The 20,507-nt window shown below is 39.1% G+C and overlaps 3 protein-coding genes and 1 long non-coding RNA gene across 4 annotated transcripts; 2 read left to right on the forward strand and 2 right to left on the reverse strand.

Moving 5' to 3' along the window:
• Positions 1-5,188: 5,188 nt before the first annotated feature.
• LOC113350328 (G-type lectin S-receptor-like serine/threonine-protein kinase At1g11300) lies at positions 5,189-9,052 on the reverse strand. Its single transcript, XM_026594441.1, has 6 exons — positions 7,349-9,052; positions 6,589-6,863; positions 6,256-6,466; positions 5,921-6,158; positions 5,685-5,835; positions 5,189-5,599 (listed from the first exon to the last, which is right to left on the reverse strand). Exons 1-6 carry the CDS (start codon positions 8,652-8,654, stop codon positions 5,318-5,320), a joined length of 2,463 nt encoding a protein of 820 aa, XP_026450226.1. The 5' UTR covers positions 8,655-9,052; the 3' UTR covers positions 5,189-5,317.
• Positions 9,053-11,031: 1,979 nt separating this feature from the next.
• On the forward strand, positions 11,032-12,076 carry LOC113354437. The gene is made up of 3 exons (XR_003361876.1): positions 11,032-11,263; positions 11,362-11,429; positions 11,616-12,076. It is a non-coding gene; the product is annotated as an uncharacterized LOC113354437 (long non-coding RNA).
• Positions 12,077-12,269: 193 nt separating this feature from the next.
• LOC113352650 (RING-H2 finger protein ATL52-like) lies at positions 12,270-13,891 on the forward strand. Its single transcript, XM_026596449.1, has 2 exons — positions 12,270-12,777; positions 13,737-13,891. Exons 1-2 carry the CDS (start codon positions 12,270-12,272, stop codon positions 13,889-13,891), a joined length of 663 nt encoding a protein of 220 aa, XP_026452234.1.
• A 4,259-nt stretch (positions 13,892-18,150) lies between these two features.
• On the reverse strand, positions 18,151-19,389 carry LOC113352651 (F-box protein At5g07610-like). Its single transcript, XM_026596450.1, has one exon. It carries the CDS (start codon positions 19,387-19,389, stop codon positions 18,151-18,153), a length of 1,239 nt encoding a protein of 412 aa, XP_026452235.1.
• Positions 19,390-20,507: the final 1,118 nt, after the last annotated feature.

The raw sequence follows: 20,507 nt of genomic DNA on the forward strand, positions 1-20,507 counted from the left end.
CCTTCTCACGGAACTGAAGCAAGTTGTTATCTTCCTTAAGCCGGTCATCATCCTTCCAAGGAACTCAATCTAGCTCCATTCTAAACCGACCAATGCTAAACGACTCCAAGTCCAAGACGACCAAGGCTTAATGGCTCGTTCCAATCCAATCTAATACTAGCGGCTTCTCTTCATGCCAAATCTACGCTAGCGGCTCCATTCTTCATTTTGAAGCCTAGCCCAGAAGACACACAACCATTCTAGACCAAGGACAACATCTTGCATCTCGACCAGCGATCGCCTCTACCACTCCGCATCCTAATTTGCAGTATCACGGGAGGAATTTGTGCAAAGCCGCAAAATACGAGGATCACAGATTCTTCTTACTTCCCAAAAAACAAGGAAAGAGGAAAAGGAGAAGTAACGGGTGTAACGCTTCCAGATTTTGAGTAGGGAAAGAATTCTCTGCTAAAGTCGCGCATGAAGAAAGGCAGCCGGGCCCACAATAGCAAGCCTCGAAACTTCTGAAACGCACGCACCATCCTTGCCAGTGTCGGCCTTACCAACGCTCAACACTGGCCATGCCTTTTCATACCAGCGCCTCTTTTCCCGCGCCAAACCGTTCCAGCCAAGCGCCTCCTTTCCAACGCCATGCTCTGCCAGACGACCTGCACCCATTCCGAGCTCATTGATGCTGACAAGTCCCTTTCACACCAAGTCTATGCTAGCAGCTCCGCCTCGCGTTCCAAAACCTAGCCCCAAAGACACCTGGTCATGATGGGATTTGTGTAAAGCTACCAGATGCAAGGATCGCGAATTATCCTTACATCTCGAAAAAGATCAGACAAGTCTCCTTAGCCCTCTTTCACGACTTACTATCTCAGTGATATCCTCGTCTGTCACCATCTTATGCTTACCTCGCAACAAGGCCCATGTTCCAAGCAAAACAAGGGACTTAATGTTGATGGTGGTTATTAGACAAGGGGTAAAACCGGACGTATAGCATGACGTCACCGGTTAGACTAGCACATTTATTAGAGAAATTAACGCGCTTATGTAAAAAATTACCAGGGTACCCTTTTTCAAATACTAAATTAGGGTTTCGACACACGAAACCCTAAGTCTACGCATATCGCACAACCATTGTGCAAAAGCATGGAAAATATGTCAAATGCACGTACCGTGCAATTATCACGCAATACATAGCAATTGCACGTACCGTGCAATCATTGCGCTTCATGGAAACCATGCCAAAACCAAGCCGCACAATCGTTGCGCATCATGGAAACCATGCCAAAACCAAGCCGCACAATCGTTGCGCATCAAGGAAACCATACCAAAACCAAGCCGCACAATCATTGCGCATCAAGGAAACCATGCCAAAACCAAGACGCACAATCGTTGCGCATCACGACAACCATGCCATAACCAAGCCGCACAATCATTGCGCATCATGGAAACCATGCCAAAACCGAGCAGCGCAATCATTGCGTTACACGACAACCTTGCCAAATCCGAGCTGCACAATCATTGCGCCACACGCGCCATTGGCACATGCCAAGCAGCTCATGCAACTTAAGGCAAGCCAAAGTCGTGCAAACCTAGGGCCAATCCGCCACACGCGCCATTGGCACATGCAAAGCAACACTTGCAACCTAGCATGCCAAGCCGTGCAAACCTAGGGCCAAGCCGCCACACGCGCCATTGCCACATGCCAAGTAACGCTTGCAACCTAGCATGCCAAGCCGTGCAAACCTAGGGCCAAGCCGCCACACGCGCCATTGGCACATGCCAAGCAACGCTTGCAATCTAGCTTGCCAAGTCGTGCAAACCTAGGGGCCAAGCTGCCAAACGCGCCATTGGCACATTCCAAGCAACGCTTGTAACCTAGCATGCCAAGCCGTGCAAACCTAGGGCCAAGCCGCCACACGCACCATTGGCACATGCCAAGCAACGCTTGCAATCTAGCTTGCCAAGTCGTGCAAACCTGGGGGCCAAGCTGCCAAACGCGCCATTGGCACATGCCAAGCAAAGCTTGTAACCTCGCATGCCAAGCCGTGCAAACCTAGGGCCAAGCCGCCACACGCATCATTGGCACATGCCAAGCAACGCTTGCAATCTAGCTTTCCAAAGTCGTGCAAACCTAGGGGCCAAGCTGCCAAACGCGCCATTGGCACATGCCAAGCAACACTTGTAACCTAGCATGCCAAGCCGTGCAAACCTAGGGCCAAGCCTCCACACGCGCCATTGGCTCATGCCAAGCAACGCTTGCACTCTAGCATGCCAAGCCGTGAAAACCTAGGGGCCAAGCCGCCACACACGCCATTGGCACATGCCAAGCAACGCTTGCAACCTAGCATGCCAAGCCGTGCAAACCTAGGGCCAAGCCGCCACACGCGCCATTGGCACATGCCAAGCAACGCTTGAAACCTAGCATGACAAGCCGTGAAAATCTAGGGGCCAAGCTGCCACACGCGCCATTGGCACATGCCAAGCAACGCTTGCAACCTAGCATGACAAGCCGTGCAAACCTAGGGGCCAAGACGCCACACGCGCCATTGGCACATGACAAGAAACTCTCGCAACCTGGCATGCCAAAGCCGTGCAAACCCAAGGACGAAGTCGCCACACGTGCCATTGGCACAAGCCACGCAACCCTTGCAACCTGGCATGCCAAGCTGACCCAAGGCCAAAGCCGCTACGCCATTGGCACATGCCATGCAACACTTGCATTTTGGCATTGCCAAATGCATCCAATGTTCAACCTACAACCAAGGCATTCCACACAAGCCATTGGAACATGCCGTGCAACCCTTGCACTTTGGCATGCCGCGCCTACATCAAAGGCCACGATTCCTCTTAAGATGCAAAATCTCGACCGTTGAAGGCCGCCACTGAGCCGGCACGTCTCTCAAGCTCAACTTATCAAACAACAGCGAAATGCTACACGTTTTCCACGAAAACACTCGAGACATCAATACATGTCACGAACTGGGGGATGCTCTTTAGGGTTTTGGTTTGGCGGTTTACAGCGTGTGGCATACGCAAATGCCCGTTTCAAGATAGTGTATTAAGAATAAAACGGTTAGTAAATGCAGGAAGTAATGGTGAAACGTTCTTTCATTATGGAACATCAATTCCATCAAATTCCATCAATACCAAGCGTTACTACCTCTTCCCATTTAACTCATTCGTTTCTTTTCTTACGAGGCCAGAGTACGTTTCACTTGGACTTGTATAAATAGGTCTCACCTATTTAGACCAAAGGACAAGTTTTTGGTCAGGGAGAAATAAAATAATCAGAAAGGAAACTTTGCTAGTTTTCTCAAAGCTTTCACCTTCTGATACAGGTCAAGTACTACTCTTCCAAAACTGCTATGGTCTCAACACTCTCTTTGTTTCCCTCCCTAAACCAACCCTTCTCCTCCTCTTCGTGACCGAAGCAAATACGGAAAGATCATTTCTTGGTTTAGGTCAGATTTGTATAGATTGATCTCTCGAATCTAAAGTACTCCCGTGTAGTACATTTGTTTAGGGTTTAGATCTATTTCTCACTCACTCACTGAAATTACCAAAATCAGCAGAAATGATTGTCACCCATAAACATTGTCTTGAACTCTGTACCTGTGTATCAAATGGGTACTTTCAAGTTGCCAAATAATCTTACTGGTGAGCTTACTTCCATTGAAAGGAAATTCTTTTGGGTTTATAAATCCAATAAAGGGATTAATCCTATAGGTTGGAGTAAGTTTAATTTGTAAACCTAGAGAAATGGGAGGCCTTGCATTCAGAGACTCAGAGAAGATTAATCTTGCACTACTCGCTAAACTTGCACAAAGGCCTTGTATTGGTATGAAAGTATTTTAAATTGGAAACATACCTCATCAAAATTTGTAGGCTAAAAACTGCTTTTATACTTGGAATGAAATTACAAAAGTATTAAAAGTGGTGCAACAAAATAACTTCATGGAAATCAACAAAATGTGAGAAAAACTAAAATATGGAAAGAATGATGGATTCCAGGTATGACTGCTCCACCAACTCCAATTAATGAGTTATGCAGATTTTATGAAGTTGTGGCAGAATTATTCATCCCTGAAACTAACCAATGGAATGTCAATCTTCTGAAACCAATTTTTAGTGAAGCTACTTCCAACATGATTCAATCCCTCTTTATTGATATGTCTAAAGCAGACATCATTTTCTGTATGCCAGCTAAAGATGGTAAATTCACTATTAAAAGCACTTACAATATGTTTACAAAGTAGACCAGAGAGGTTCAAATTAATGGTATTACTATTGATCCTAAGGTCTGGAAAAGGTTATGGAGTTTTTGTACTGCTCATAGGATTAAACTCTTCTCCTGGAAGTGTAACAGAGATATAAACATTAACAGAGTCAAGCTAGCATGCTACAACAGTGACCAAGAGACTCATTGCAGCACTATGGTGGCTACATTGAAACAATGGAGCATCTTATTTTTGACTGCAGATATGCCAAAGCTATTTGGACGGGTGTCAACATCAACATTAATTCAGTTAAAAGTAACTACAACAGTGTTCAAGAATGGATTCTCAGCTAGTTCACTATGCATAAATGCAATTATGATGAGAAGTGGTTATATACTCTAACATGTGATGCTATCTTTCGGAGAGTTTCTCTCAATCCTTTAAACTCAGTGTATATAATTTATTATCATTTATTATCTTATTTGCATGACACAGAAAACACATTTGTTAGTAGTAGTGATAAAATGTTCTCTAGATGGATTCCTCCACTAGAAGGTATATTAAAATTTAATATCAATGCTTCTTTTGATTTAAACACTAACCAACTTGGTACTGGGGTTGCTTTACGTGACCACACAGGTACATGCCAAGGAATCAGGGGGTACGTACGCAAATGAAGTTCTGTGTCCAGAGATGGGGGAAGGTATGGCCGTATGAGAAGCTTTGATTTGGGCTAAGTCTAAGCAACTACCGAAGACTCAAGTAGAAGCTAATAGAAAACTTGTCATTCAATCAATAATAGAAGACTATCTTCATATTATTCAATGGGAGAATAGAAATATTTTAAAAGAGATTAAGTATTTTGCTTCTAATTCTTTAGTTTACAATTCATTTTTATTAGTCGTGATGATAATCAAGTAGCTGATCATATTTCAAAACTGGTCAGAGAATCTGCTAATGAGTTACTAGTAGAAAACAACTTTACTGCAATACTTTGTAATCTTTTTGCTGAAGACCAAAACTAGCTAATAAAATTTTTATTTATCAAAAAAAAAAAGAAAAAAACAGAAATGAAATGCAATAGGATTTGCGCAATTTTGTAAGACAGTTTAACGACCTTCAACAGTTGTCATAGAAACATCATTCTGTGATTCAAACGACACACTCCTTTCGATAAATGCTGGCTGCTTTGGAATTGGAATGGTCGCATTTTCGCTAGTAAGCATGGTAACTATTATAGACATTGATGGTCTGTCCTTGGAAAACTCTTGCACACATAATAATCCCACTTGAATACATCTCAAGATTTCTGTTTTAAGTCTTGGTTCGACCACCAGAGTTGGATCAATCAGAGAATGTGTTGTCTTGTTTTTAATCCATAAATGCCAAGCCTGAAACAGCATCAGAAAACAATTTACTTATCACCAATTCAGACGAAAAAGGTGTTTAGATATGAATGATCACCAGGAAACTTACATATCCCAAAAGGCTTAACGATAGCTCGTGATTGTAATACACACTGTTCCTGTTGCCGCTAACAATCTCTAGTAGCAACACTCCGAAACTGAAAATGTCGGATTTTTCTGAAAACCTTCCTTCCATGGCATACTCAGGTGACATATAACCACTGCATTTAGTTAGTTAAATTTCAACTGTTATTAGTATAGCAAGCAACAGAATTATTGTCACTTGGTAAAGCAGCTAATACTTACTATGTCCCAACAACTCTTTTTGTGTTTGCTTGAGTTACATCGCCTCCGACTATTCTCGCAATGCCAAAATCCGAGATTTTGGGATTCATCTCTTCATCCAGTAGAATGTTACTTGCCTTAACATCTCTATGAATTACTCTTAATCTAGAATCTCTGTGAAGGTATAGCATCCCTCGGCTGATTCCCTCAATAATTTTGAATCGCTTTTCCCAATCTAGGAGTGGTCGCTTCGCGGAATCTGATCAATTAAGATAGAATAAAATAGTTAGATGTAACGATAGATTATAGTACGTTGTCTTTCAATGCAGTGAATTGAAATTATGGAGAAACCGAACCGAAGAGAATTGCATCCAAGCTTTTCTCGGGCATGTATTCGTAGATCAACATCCTTTCTTCCCCTTCAATGCAGCATCCAAATAATCTAACTAGATTACGGTGCTGAAGTTTTAAAATAACTACAACTTCATTCTTAAACTCCTCTGAACCTTGTGTTGAACCCTTAGAAAGCCTCTTCACAGCTATTTCTTGTCCATCGCTCAACATTCCCTATACAGAAGCGTACAGATATCACTCCTAAATTATCATATAGCTAGCAGGATAAGTCAAAACTTATTAGTATTAGTATAATAGGCTTAACCACCACCAACTAACTCAAGTTACTCAACTACCTTATACACTGAACCGAAACCGCCTTCGCCAAGCTTATTAGCTGCAGAAAAGTTGCCTGTGGCAACTGCTAGATTTCCAAAGCTGTAGACTTTAAGATCAGTGTTGTTTCCAACTAATTTAAGATTTGAAGATGCTTCATTTATCTTGTTGCCGATAGTTTTGTTTTTAGTTGCCATCCACCTCCGATATAAGTATGCACATGCACTAACAATGATAAGGATTAGTGCTATAAGCGTTGTCGATATGATAATAATCGGTAATTTCTTTTTTGGATCTGCATTTCAAAATGAGACATATCTTAGTCAACCAGATATTTCTAAAGGTACAAGTATCGTGTACCATCAATTAGTCTACAATTCTTTGACCAAATTAATCGTTTGCATTCATCATCATACATGATTTTATTTTCTAGTAGCTAGGTTCAGAGAAATTCAAAGCTAGAGAATAAAAAAATGTATATATATATATATATATGTGTGTGTGCGAATGTGAATTCAGAAATCGTTCGTCTTTAGCAGAAAGCTACATGTTACCAAACCTATAAATCCTTCTATTAGGATTATGTCATATGGTTTGAATTTCTCTGTTCACACTGTTAAAAGAAGTCCTAATGGATGATTATCAATTGAGCCTCTACTACACGCAAAACCAATGTATGAGGGTCGCTTAGAAGGAAAGCAGGCGGACATATATATTAATTAAAACAGTTGGAAGGTGTCATCTAAATATAAAATAAAGAGTTTGTAGTTTTTCGAATACCAAGTTCTGAATATGCCCCTCGAATGTAAAGATCAGCCCCAGCGCCTTTAGGGAACTTCTTTATGTCAACTAAACTTTGGCCCCAAATCATACACCCGATACTCCCTTCATAAGAATAAGCTAAGCATGAACAGTTGCTCAAACAGTCTCTTTCACAGTCCTTGGCATTTTGGGGAGTTCTCCAGTATGCGAAATCCGGCACTTTCATCATTTCCATCTTCAAGAACCCATCTTCTTTCTCTCCTTCAGCACTACTAGTATCGTCATTTCGGTTACATTTCAATTCCATTTTTCTTGTACATCCACCCGACCATATTCCTTGTCTCCATTCATCCTTAAGCTTAGGAACAAATCCTTCCAAACAAGAACAAATTGGCGACTCTAATATGTTACAGATTCCAAAAGGACCGCACTTTCCGTAAGCCTCACACTCACCGTTAGCCTCAGCAGAATAGTACAAGCTCCATACATTCTTCTGTTCATCCCACCGCTGTCCCTGCAATTCTCCATTATTATCCAAAACGAATCTTCTGTAGGAAGACCGGTTGATATGATCATAAGTTAAGTATACCGTATCTTCATCTTTAATAATGTTAAAACCATCTAAATAAACAGAATACATGGTGGAGACGCCAATGAAGATCCTACCATTCCATGGTCCACTCCGCCAATGGCGATTCGGTCCATTCCAAGTCACTACCTGAGGAATATTATCAATAAGCTCAAGCCCTGAAAAGAAGTTCCCAGTCGATGGATCTGATTCACCCTTCCAAGACGTAAGCATTTGTGTCTTTCCAGTTCTCCTGTTGGTACCAACCATCATCGATGGTAAAAGTGTGTCGGTGGGGTATTCAAAACTCTGCCATAAAATACTTCCATCACTTGCCTGTCGCAAAATAAGATTCCCAGAGTCCATTAGCTCAACCACGGAGTTGTTCATAGAAATACTAGAAATATTTGTAGCCCAAACAGAAACCTGCCGTCCATCTAAAATCTCAAGATTCCCATTACTCGCAATCCTTAGAACTCCAGATGAACCATCAATTGGGTTATCTCTGTTAGCAATCCATACAATAGTTTGTACTGTCACCACCTTATTAAACCAAATTCCAACATAACGGTTGCTAGAATTTGGAGAACTGAGGAAGCCTAGTTTGTAAATTTCGCCTGCGGATGTTAAAGTTTGAGTATCTGTTATAACAGTTGTATCATCTATGGCGGAGCAGTACAAGGCAGCTAACAAAAAGGTGAGGAGCGAGAAGAGTAAGAAAGGCAGACATATGATATGTTTACTACTAGGAATCATAACTTCCCGCACCTCAAAAATGAATGGACGGGCGCTCTTGATGTTGTATAGATTTTGAAGAAACCTTGAGAATCATATAAACCCACACAACGTTATCAAGTCAACCAACCAGTTGCTAAGTAATGCATGGGAACAACGATCTCATCTTGTTCATATCATCTCATTGTCGCTGTCGTGCATGAGGTGGCACCACATTTCGCCGAAACACGGAAACATATATTTAATTGGTCTATAAGTTGAATTATTCATCACAATCTATTTATTTATTTTTTGCTGGGCATTGATCTAACAACGCTAGAAAGTTGAAGAAATCAAAGTTATACGGCACTGATGGAGAATCATGGCCACATATTATAAGAATATTGTAAACCGTTTCTTGCTCAATTTATAAAATTATTTAGGGAGTGACTGAGCATTGACCTTAAGATTTAGGTAGATCAGAATGGTTACCTTCTTGTCTCACAAATAAATATGAGATCGGTATTTCGCCTCTCCCCAACCGCACTTGATTGTAAATCTTGTGATAAAAAGTCAGTCCCTATATGTTGGTTATACCAGGTTTTTTCAAAAACAAGCTCACTGGTGTTACTGTAGTACAGTGGTGAAATTATTGGATGATTTAGGATCTGTTAGTAGGGAGGTTTTAGGCACCTGCTATTTACCAGAAAATTAAATGTAATCTCACTAGCCAGCCTCATTGGGATTTATATCCTTGGTGCACATGACAGCCGGCCGCGCATGCTATTCCTTGGGGAAGTTATTACGTGGCATTCAAGTTTACACATTACTTTTTGTCTTGCGTGGTATTCAAGTTAGTAGTACTCTAGTAAGCTATTTTGACTCAGCCTCCGACCGGTCAAAAACAAACTTAGCTAATCATCCGTCGTACGCGCGTCGTAGTATTAAAAAGTACCATCAATAGTTCCGTACATTGAGATCTACCAAATAACGAAAGTCGCAAGAGAGAAAAGGAGTGGAGAGAAGGAGAAAGAGAAACTTTTGCCATATATAGAAACCCTACCTAAACCCTCAGACGAAATCTCTCAACCCTAACTCCCACCTCTTCTCATAGTCACCGAATTTTCAACAATGGGTGTAAACCCAAACATTAGAAGAGACATTATCACACAAAATTCATCAAGAATCGGCAGAACAAGAAGAGAAGAACAGGGTTGTCTCAACTCTGTAATTAAACAGAACGAGAAGAATGTCACGAAGAAGAGGAAGAACAATGTGACGATGATTGTAATCGATTCTTCTTCTGAATCCAATCTTGATGAAGATTCATTGGTTGAAGTTCTTGTTAGGTTACCAGTTAACATAATATATAAATTCAGAACAGTTTCAAAGTTATGGTTTAATCTTCTCTCAGACACAGTTTTCATTAACAGAGTCGTAAAAAGATTTGATAATAAACCTCCATGGAGTATTCTTTTTAATATCGGTGACGATCAGAGTGGATTTTTGATTGTGAATCCTACAATTCATACCAGATTCTTCAAGAATCATAAAGGGTTTGATTTTAAATTTCTTCTTGATGGATTAAACCCCTTGTTTAATCAGGGAAATCTGTTCTTTATTGGTTCTAGTAATGGATTGGTTCTTTGTTCAACATTGGATGATCAGAGAAATTACTACGTTTGTAATCCACTTACTAGAAAAGGGGTTTTGATTCCACAGCCTCTGAATTGGGATAAAAATAAAGAAGTGGTTCATGGATTTACTTGTGAATCGTCGTCGTTTACTTCAGCAAGTTACATGGTTTTCCGGATACTACCGCAATGTCCAGAGGATTTAACAAGAATGTTTCATATTGAGATTTTCAGTTCTGATTCAGGTGAATGGGAAGTTCACCGTGTTAAGCGCCCTGGAGAAATCCTTTTGGAACCTATTATATGCAGTGTGGTTGTTCATAATGGAATCTTGTATTGGACTGAACAACGACTGCATAGAATCATTGCGTACGAGTTTATCAGAAATTACGAGTCGAAGATTGGTGAATGTAGGTTCATCTGTTTGCCAGCAGATAGGGGAGATGATGATTATCATTGCAGGCGTTGTTTGTGTGTTTCTCAAGGATTAGTTTGTTATGTTCAAATTCAGCGAAGACGCCAGACATTGAGTGTATGGGTATTGCAGGAGGATTCTGGTGGAGAATGTTTTTGGATTTTGTTGCAAAAGATTGATCTCCATGACATAATTTTAGAAAAAAATGGCAAACCCATGAATCTGGTAATGCTACAAGCTGAGGTAGATTGTCCAAGACCTTTAGCTATTGATCCGGGTGACCACAATGTGGTGATTTTAGATTGTGAGGTCTTGGTTTTTGCGTACAACATTCAAACTAGGAAATCAGAATTGCTAAATTGTCCTTCATCTCGCAACAAGCGTTCTGTATTTCATAGTAGGGGTGAGGTCTTTCCGTTTGTGATGGCGCCCCGCCCGACGCCAGTTCCATCACCCTCTTGGGCATGCTAATTGTGATTGTTCAATTGCAATTGATGCATTTATTATATCTGTAGCTGCATTTTCAGATTCCAGAGTACTTTAAGGTTCTGAAGAACGTAAATTATGTTTATGTTCATTGGTTAACTTTAACAATCTCAAAGGTATTAGATATTTCAATCTTACTGAAATTATTCTTATATGATATGAATTTGTTCGTTCTTATATTTATGTCAAGTAAATCGTCTTTATGTCTGTGCAGACTGTTTAAATCACAACATGCAGAGTTATTCATTAAGGCAACCGCGTACATTAGGTGGCTTCGTTTCGGTACCTTAATTCTAATTCCAATTCTAGTTGATTCAGCTTTGCATCTTCTTGTTTGTGATTCTTTTATTATTTTGTAACTATAAATTAGAAGTCATAGCAAGCAACATCTTTAACCTAGGAACTCACTTTGTTTTGCTCCTAGAATTCAGTTTTATTTCGAGTTTTCCTCTTTTGGGTGAATTGTAGGTTCTCAGGGTATCACGAGAACAAGGTTGATACTATCTAACAATAACAAGCAAGGCGGCGGGATGAAGATGAAATTGAGAATGCACTGGGAGCCAGATTGTAGGCGCTCTGCACTATGAGTTATTAAGATAGGCATAAATATGCTTATTAATTTGCAGAATTTGCAAGAAGGATAATGTAATAATGAATGATCTCAACTCTCAAGTAATGTTGGGAACATAAGCATATAGTTTTGTGGCTTTTATAGATTAAATTATCATCTTCATCATCTTTCTCTTGGGGTCATTGTTATGCACCATATTTTTCCCGGTCATTGTAGTTTTTTTCTGGTCAGGCAGTCATGCTAATGTCTAAGGGGATTCTTATTGAGCAACGACGGTTCTTTAATGTTTTTTCTCCGAAATGGCTGCTAAAACGCGTCTAAGGCGTGTTACTTTCTTCTTTGGCATAATTTACATTGTGGAATCCACAAAAACCAAATCCCTTTGGATTAATCAAATAATTAAACCCAATCACTTATATTAGACTTTCTTTGACAGAAACTACTTGCATTGTCTCTCTCGTTAATTTGACAAAAATCATTGTAATTCTCGTCACTATCTTTTAACTTCTCTTCCCAAACTAATTAAGGAATAATAACTTTTGAACATACCCATGGCATCTGCGGAACCTCCATCCCTTCTTTCGCCTGATGGTACAGACCAGTCAGATAAACTCTCTCTACTCTACTATGCCTTAGTTATGATTGGATTAACATCTCTTCTTCTTGTTGTATACAAATTCGTTGTTGTGGAATGGTGTAGACCTTTCCGATCACAAGTTCAAAGATTACGCCAAAGTTCAAACGAACCACAAATCCTAAATGCCACAACAAGTCAGAGTTTTGATGAAAATTCATTTACGCAGTTAATTTCTACATATAAGTATGAGAAGAGTGATGAGAACAAAGAGGATAGTTTCAATAATGAATGTGTTGTGTGTTTATCGACATTTGAAGATGGGCAAGATGTTCGACAATTATCAAGATGCAAACACTCATTTCATGCTCCTTGTATTGATATGTGGTTATATTCTCATCCAGATTGTCCAATTTGTCGTTCCATGGTCGGACCACCGATTTCTGGTAGCATAAGTTTTACAGATGAAGATATTCCTCCGCGAGGTTCTACGGAGCACATCCCTGTATAAATTCCATATAAATTTTCGTTTCTTTAAAATCAATAATATCTAAAATTGTTTTTTTCTTTTTTCTGGTAGGGATCTCGAAATATATATGCTGATTGTATCCGATATGTAAATGTAAGTTAATGAACAAAAAATATAGTTAGATCTAAACGATAGCCTAGGTTCCATAAACTAGTTGATTTATGGGATTAATACATTTCTGAAAATTTAACAAAGGTAACGTGCAAACTAAAATTATATGCCTAAAACTATGACTCCAACAAACTTTTAAAGAAAAAATTATTGCCAGAACGAAAAGAGAAAAACTGAATTTAAAAATCCTGGGGAAGGGATAAAATCTGGAACCATTATCGAATGCTCCTCTGCACCGAAATAGACCCCCTCGGATTTTATTGCAGTTAGGTATTAATCCTCCAAATAGGCCATTGCATGCACGTCTGCATCATATTTGAGCATCTGACATTAATTGGATTGTGTCTCACGAAGAAGCTGGCAGAAGTAATGTCGGCCTTGGCTTCAAAATAAAGTGGGAATATTATAAACACCCCTACTATTCATGGATCCTGCAAATATACCCTTATTCATTATGTATATACCCCTCAGCATCCTGAAGGTAATCAATTTACTTTTAAATCTGGTAAATACCCTTTTCATGTTAACAAAGAAATAGATTTAAATGAAAATCATTATTTCATTATTTAAATGAAAATCATTGTTGATTTTGATTTTCTGGTAATTCTCGATCTGATTTGTTGCGTGTTTGGTTTTGTTGAAATCAAAGTCGTTATTGATGGATCTAAAAAACTCCGACGTATTATCACTGCCTTCCCAATTCCGCCGCAACCACCACGATATTTAGTATTGAATCTACATTAATTTGATCAATTTTGTTTTAGAACTGATTTTTAGGTTTTCAGTTTTCATGATATTTTGTAGATATCGTTGATTTTAATGTACAGTTGGTGGCTGTTGTGGTGGTTGTTGTTGTTGTGGATGATGTTGCAGTGGAGGTGCTGGTGGTGGTGGTTGTGAAGGTGCTGGTGGTGGTGGCTTTTGTTAGGGATGGTGGAATGAACTGGGGATCGACTTAATATGTAGCTATTTTGGTTTCTGGAGCAGATTTTGGGACTACAACATAGAGGATTTTGTATGTATCATTTACTTTTTGCTTGTTATTTTCGTCGACAACAACTAGGAGGTTGGATCAAATAGTATTTTTATTCTGGGTAATATTGGATACTAGTTATATGTGGCTGCCAGTTTGATACCATCTTGGTAAGGATCGGGTTTGCTGATTGATCACATGGTGTATGACTGTTTGTGCGTTCTTTTATATATGCGTATTGGTTTCCATTGCACTTGCTGGCCCCTTATTTATATATTGGTTTTTGTCAGTCTATTTTGGTGGGCATAGCTAGATGCATTCACATGTTAGATGCCAAAACATTCAAGGATTAACAAGATGCTCATTCACATGTTAGGTGACTGTAAGGTTCTGGTGACATGGTATATGACGTTGTTTCTTTTGGGCATTTTCTTATGCACAATCGCCGATGAAAATGAAAAAAAACACAGAAAAAATATCATACAATTCTGGTACCAAACGGAGAATCGGCATAGTTTTGTCTAATTTAGTTCGAGCTCTGTATATGAAAAAGTGTACTACATTTTAGTTAACTAACGTCACTGCAGGCCAACTACAGAGACAGTAACATGGATCATTTTCTTATGGAGTATACGGAAAAAAAAATTGTTGTAGAGTCGTGAGCACTTTGTTACTTGCCTCGTTGGCGTACCGTGCATCCAGAGGCTCTTATTTTTTGCGATCAGGTAACTCGTTGGAATGAATTCATGAGCATCTGCCATGTTAGAAGTAGTGGTGATATGTTGTAGAGGACTTGTGTTGGATGCGCTCAAAGTATTGGAGACAACTTGACCAAGTTGCTTCCACTATTGGAGACAACTTGAGCTAGTTGCTTCTTTTTTTGGAGACAACTTGAGAAAATTGCTTTCACTTTTGGAGGCAACTTGAGCTAGTTGATTCCAGTTCGGAGACAACTTGGTTATGTTTTTGAGTCCATTCATTCATCTGAAATTATCTTATACATATATCTTAGAGTAGCTGTGACGAATTTGTGGTGCAATGGCAACACAATGTTGTGTTGAGTTGCTGATGATGGTTGTGCTGCTGATGCTCATGCTTTAAAGTCAAGAGGATATATGAATTCTTAGGAAGTTCAGCAGGAACTCAATATGTATCCAGGCAGTGAAAGCAGAACAAGAAGTTGCCTGCTCGTGTGTTGCTGACGGTGTTTGAGTAGGGGAATGGAAGTGACTGCACATGCTGGCTTATGTTGCAAGTGTGCATAGATGGTTGTGGTCATGAAGCGGTTACAGGTATATTTGTAGTAGCATAGATGGAGGATATGGTGTTATCTGGTGGTTGCAATTGAAAATGTGCTAATGCAGTAAAGAGATATGAAGCGGGAGATGCTGGTATGTGATTTAGATATGTTGTTTTTGTATAAACGAATCTGTGGTGCAATGGTAGCACATCTGACTATATTTTAGAAGATGTGTGTTCGACTCACACTAGGTTCACTTATTTGTGTATAATTCTTATTTTTTGGAGACAACTTGTGCTAGTTGCCTCCATATTCGGAGACAACTTGGGCTAGTTGCTTTCACTTTTGAAGACAAGTTGGGCTAGTTTCCTCAGATTCAAAGACAACTTGAAAGTTAGTTATGGCTCCATTTTGTTTTGCAACTTGTTCCTGTACACTATTTATTGAAGACAACTTGAGCTAGTTGCCTCCGATATGGACACAACTTCAGCAAGTTGACTCCACATGGTGGTGGTGGTTGTTGGCGGCGACGATGGTGGTTGAAGGCGATGGTGGGTGGCGGTTGTCGGCGGCGGCGACGTGATTGGTGGCGGTGATAGTGGACAGTAGTGGTGTTGGTTAGCGGCGGCGGTGGTTGGCGGTGTTGGTGGACAATTGATGTATTGTGGATGTCCGATATCGATATTGAAGCACCATTTATAGTCCATCCTAGAATTACTTTGAATATGCCAAGTATGCCCTTGGTGCTAGTATAAATTATAAGAGATAAGGCTAAAGGAAGAAGTTTTAGGGTTTTAGAATATTGTGTGAAGAATAAGAGTTTATCTTCTTTCAAACCTAATTGTTATCTCTAAGGGGAATTAGATCATCTAATTCTAGAGTATCAACTAGATGCCTCTCATAGTCTTGTAGTTTCCAATTTAATTGGGTAGAAATTGTAAGTTATTTGAGAAGAATCTGCATTATTAGGTTCTTCCTTTATTTAAAGGGTAGAAGAAACTAAATTTGTTGATTATTTATCCTTTTCAAGTTATCAATTTCAATTTATTTCAATTATAAGCTTCCGCTTCTCATCATTTGGTATCAGAGCTTTGGTTTGATTCTCAAGGGGAAAAGGTGTGATTGGTGAAGATATTTGTTCTTGAGGTGAACACTACTAATCTCTTTCTCAAGTATTTTGGGTTGATTTTTATGTTCTTTGATAGTATTTTCAAATTGGGGTTTTCAATCATATATTGATTTCACTATGGTTTACAAAAGAGAAGTTAATTTGGGTAGGATTCATTCAAAGGATGTGTTAATGAATATTGTACATGAAGTGTTTGATGATATGTATCTAAGAATGGGAGAAATTTGTGAAGAATATTATTGGAAACTTGTAAGTCTCCATAACCAAGAAAGGATTCTACCTAATGATTGTGATGATGTAAGTGAACTAGATGTATCAATTTTGGTTGGTGGATATGAGGATAAACAAAGTGCCCACAAGATGTTTGATGAAATGTCTCCACCAAAATTTGATAGTTATTTGAGTCATGGGGAAAGTGAAATAGTGGGTGATCTTCCAATCTATCAAGATGGCATGAATTTGGATCAAATATTTGATTATTTTACTATCATGGACCAAGTACTATCATGTAAGAATCAAGAGAAAGAAGAATACAATCCTTTGTGTTCAATTTTTGATGAGGTATTTAATGGTAATGAAGTAAAAGATTTTGGTGTACCAAGGTATGATATTGAATTGGAAAATGCTATGTTAGATGCATCTCGAGAACAATTTCAAGTATGTGAACCGACAATTACCGCAAGCAAGCCTTCCCTCAAGCTACAACAAAATGGAAAGTCAATATATATTAATCCAATTTGGGCTTTCGTTAAAGACAAGTTCCATGGATTTCGTTACCGTGCAAGGTTGAGAGAAATGCTTGGTGTTTCTTTACTACTTGGAGATGCTTTTAACCATGACCTCAAAATGCTACATTTGGTGAGTAACTATAATGGAAGGTGTAGAGGTAGAATTGTCTTCAAGCAAGGAAGAAATTCAAGCACTAATGGAGAATATGCTTTGAAGAATTCGCGGACGAATTTGTTCAAACAAGGGGAGGATGATGTATTTACAAACGAAGAAATACTTGGTGTGTCTTTAATACTTGGGGATGCTCTCAACGATGACCACAAAGTGCTACATTTGGTGAGTAATTACAATGGAAGGTGGAGAGGTAGAATTGTCTTCAAGCAAGGAAGAAGTTCAAGCACAAATGGAGAATACGCTTTGAAGAATTCGAGGACGAATTTGTTTAAAGAAGGGGAGGATGATGTATTGTGGATGTCCCATATCGATATTGAAGCACCATTTATAGTCCATCCTAGAATTACTTTGAATATCCCAAGTATGCCCTTGGTGCTAGTATAAATTAGAAGAGATAAGGCTAAAGGAAGAAGTTTTAGGGTTTTAGAATATTGTGTGAAGAATGAGAGTTTCTCTTCTTTCAAACCTAATTGTTATCTCTAGGGGGAATTAGATCATCTAATTCGAGAGTATCAACTAGATGCCTCTCATAGTCTTATAGTTTCCAATTTAATTGGGTAGAAATTGTAAGTTATTTGAGAAGAATCTCCATTATTAGGTTCTTCCTTTATTCAAAGGGTAGAAGAAATTAAATTGGTTGATTATTTATCCTTTTCGAGTTATCAATTTCAATTTATTTCAATTATAAGCTTCCGCTTTTCATCAACAGTGGTGGCGGTTGGCGATGGTGGTCGTTAGTGGTTAGCGGTGGTGGACATTGGTGGTTGGCGGTGGTGGTCGTTGGCGGTTGTGGTTTGGTAGTGGTGGTCGTCGGTGGTGGTGGACGGCGGTGGACAGTGGTGGCGGGCAGTAGAGTTTTTTTTTTAATAGTGGTCGGTGGTTTTGTATATACATTATATAAAAGAGGGTATTTTAGTAATGTATTAAGTTTAAGTGTATAATTTAAGTTAGAAAGGGTATTTTTCAAGGGGTCTCATACTAGGGGCATGTAGATAATCTTCCCTAAAATAAACGTTGAGAAACCCCTTCCAGGAACTGAAAGATTTCCACCCAGGAAAGAAGGATGAAAGAGCTTTTGATATCCCCTGGTTTTCATGTTGTAAGCACAAAGATACTTGTCGTAGTGGAGTATAACCACGTTTTTATCAACCGGGTTGAAACCTAAAACTTGAATATCGCTAATCAAATCATCCGAACTTTCTACTCCGATAAGGGAAGGTTTCATTTGTGCTAACACATCACAAAATTTGATATCCTTGTGCAGCAAATACCAGTCTTCATCGAGTACCCAAACACTCAAACTCCTCTGTGTATATCTGACAATAGCGTAACAGATAAATCCCTCTGATTCCCCTAGACATTGACTTAAATACCTGTTCTCATCATCCATCGGTAGTTCAGGGAGTTCAATCAACTTACTGTCAATACCATAAGTTCCATGGTTGTTGTGTTTATTAACATGTGCACTGAAAGCTAGAATCTTGTTACTTGTCTTTTGCATCCAGTAAGAAGTACCATTATGGCTAACAAGATTGTCATATCGGGGGGAACTCCAAGTAACATCCGGAGGACATAAAACATCATGGACATTCCATTCACCCAAATCAGAAGAAAATATCTCAACATTGAATGTGGTTGCACAATGAAAAACCGGCAAACGAATAACCTTATAACCTAGCGATGATGAAAAACAACATTCGTCGCATGTGAAACCAGTTTGAACAATCATTTGTTCTTTCGGTGGTGGTGGGAGTAAAACACTTTTCTTAGTGAGTGGATTACAAACATAATAAGTCTTCTGATTAAAATAACTTGTTGCGCAGAGAACCAAACCATTGCTAGACCCTATAATCAAAAGTCCATCTGTTAATTTCGTATTCGACAAGTCATGTTTTTGATCTAAGAATCCAAAAGAGAACCCAGTTTGATGATGACATATAAATTGTGAATTCGATTCAGGATGTGATAACGTGACTTTTAAGTTCTTTAAGTTTCCCTCGGTGGCACTAGCATGCACTAATGCCCATAATGAAGTGTTGACTTTATACCACCTGTTAATGAAATTAGGGTTCGATAAAATAGATAACCATACCTTAGAAACACACTTGAATTTGAAGATTGAATCAATATCAAGATGAAGAAAGATCTCATACAAAAAATCCTCCGTTAAATACGTCTGATCAGTTGTTGTGTTTGAAGAAGAAGAATCCATCAACCTAGTTGTGGTGTTTCTTACCGGAAGAAAATTAGGGCAGTGCCTCTTTTTTTAACGAGGAGTGTTCGGGGAAGTTTTGATATTTATATGTGGCCGGGAAGTAAGTTTGGGTACTTGGATTTTGCTGTATAATTGTGTACCAAAAGCTTGATACGGCAGTCTAAGGAAGTGACACGTGACTTATTAGTCATCGTTTGAGTTAGGTTTCTGGCCTCTTGCAGACATAGGATCTTGTTCGTCATTGGGTCTTCAATATTATCCTGTTTGACACTATCCCCAGGAATCAAAAATCATTAAAATGATGCCTACAAACACAATGAATCCTGGATGCTATGCTTTTACAGGCAATCAGAAATGGCTTAAACTTCATTTCTGTTCTCTCACACACACAGTCCGACGGTCACACAGATAATCTTTCATGTATCCCTGTAGGTATGCATGAATAGTTTTAGGTAACTGCTCCATCCATATGTAAGCGTGTTGTCAATTTGGGAATGGATGTATGAATATACCCAGCCCAAACATATTCCAAGGCAGTAACCATTGCAAAATCGAAATCCTTAATTACTTTCTTCAATTCCAACTAATGTGGTAAACGATATTCATTCAAGAGACATATCATCAAACTCTAGGTATTAAGTGACACGCACTTGGTGAACAGATTTTGAGTAGGACTGTGAAATTGGCACTGACTCAAAGTTGCTGCTCCGCGACTCAACATACTCTGCCTCATGCAACAAAACGCAGTACACGACGAATTTTAGCAGTTTCGGTATTTTGACTCCGTTGATAAATTTGGAATCATAACGATATTTGAAATCGATTCTAAATACATTATTATATATCCAAACCGGAACCGATATCATAAACGACAATACCAGGGTTGCTTAAAGCAAAAGGTTTCCCTCTTTCCTGAAACTATCCTCTGGCTCTATGTAGGTGCTTATCATCAAAGAGTCCCAAAATTCTCCTTAATTTAGCATTCTCGGGATGACTTACCTAAACTACTAGCTTTCTTAATTTTAGTTCGGTATCCTTATTTTACTACAACTCTAAGCTATTTAAGCTTCTCTGTAGAACTAAGTTTATCATCTGAAAATAGTGCTCCGATGATG

The sequence above is a fragment of the Papaver somniferum genome, chromosome 2 (assembly GCF_003573695.1).
Source record: "Papaver somniferum cultivar HN1 chromosome 2, ASM357369v1, whole genome shotgun sequence".
NCBI classification, from domain to species: Eukaryota; Viridiplantae; Streptophyta; class Magnoliopsida; order Ranunculales; family Papaveraceae; genus Papaver; species Papaver somniferum.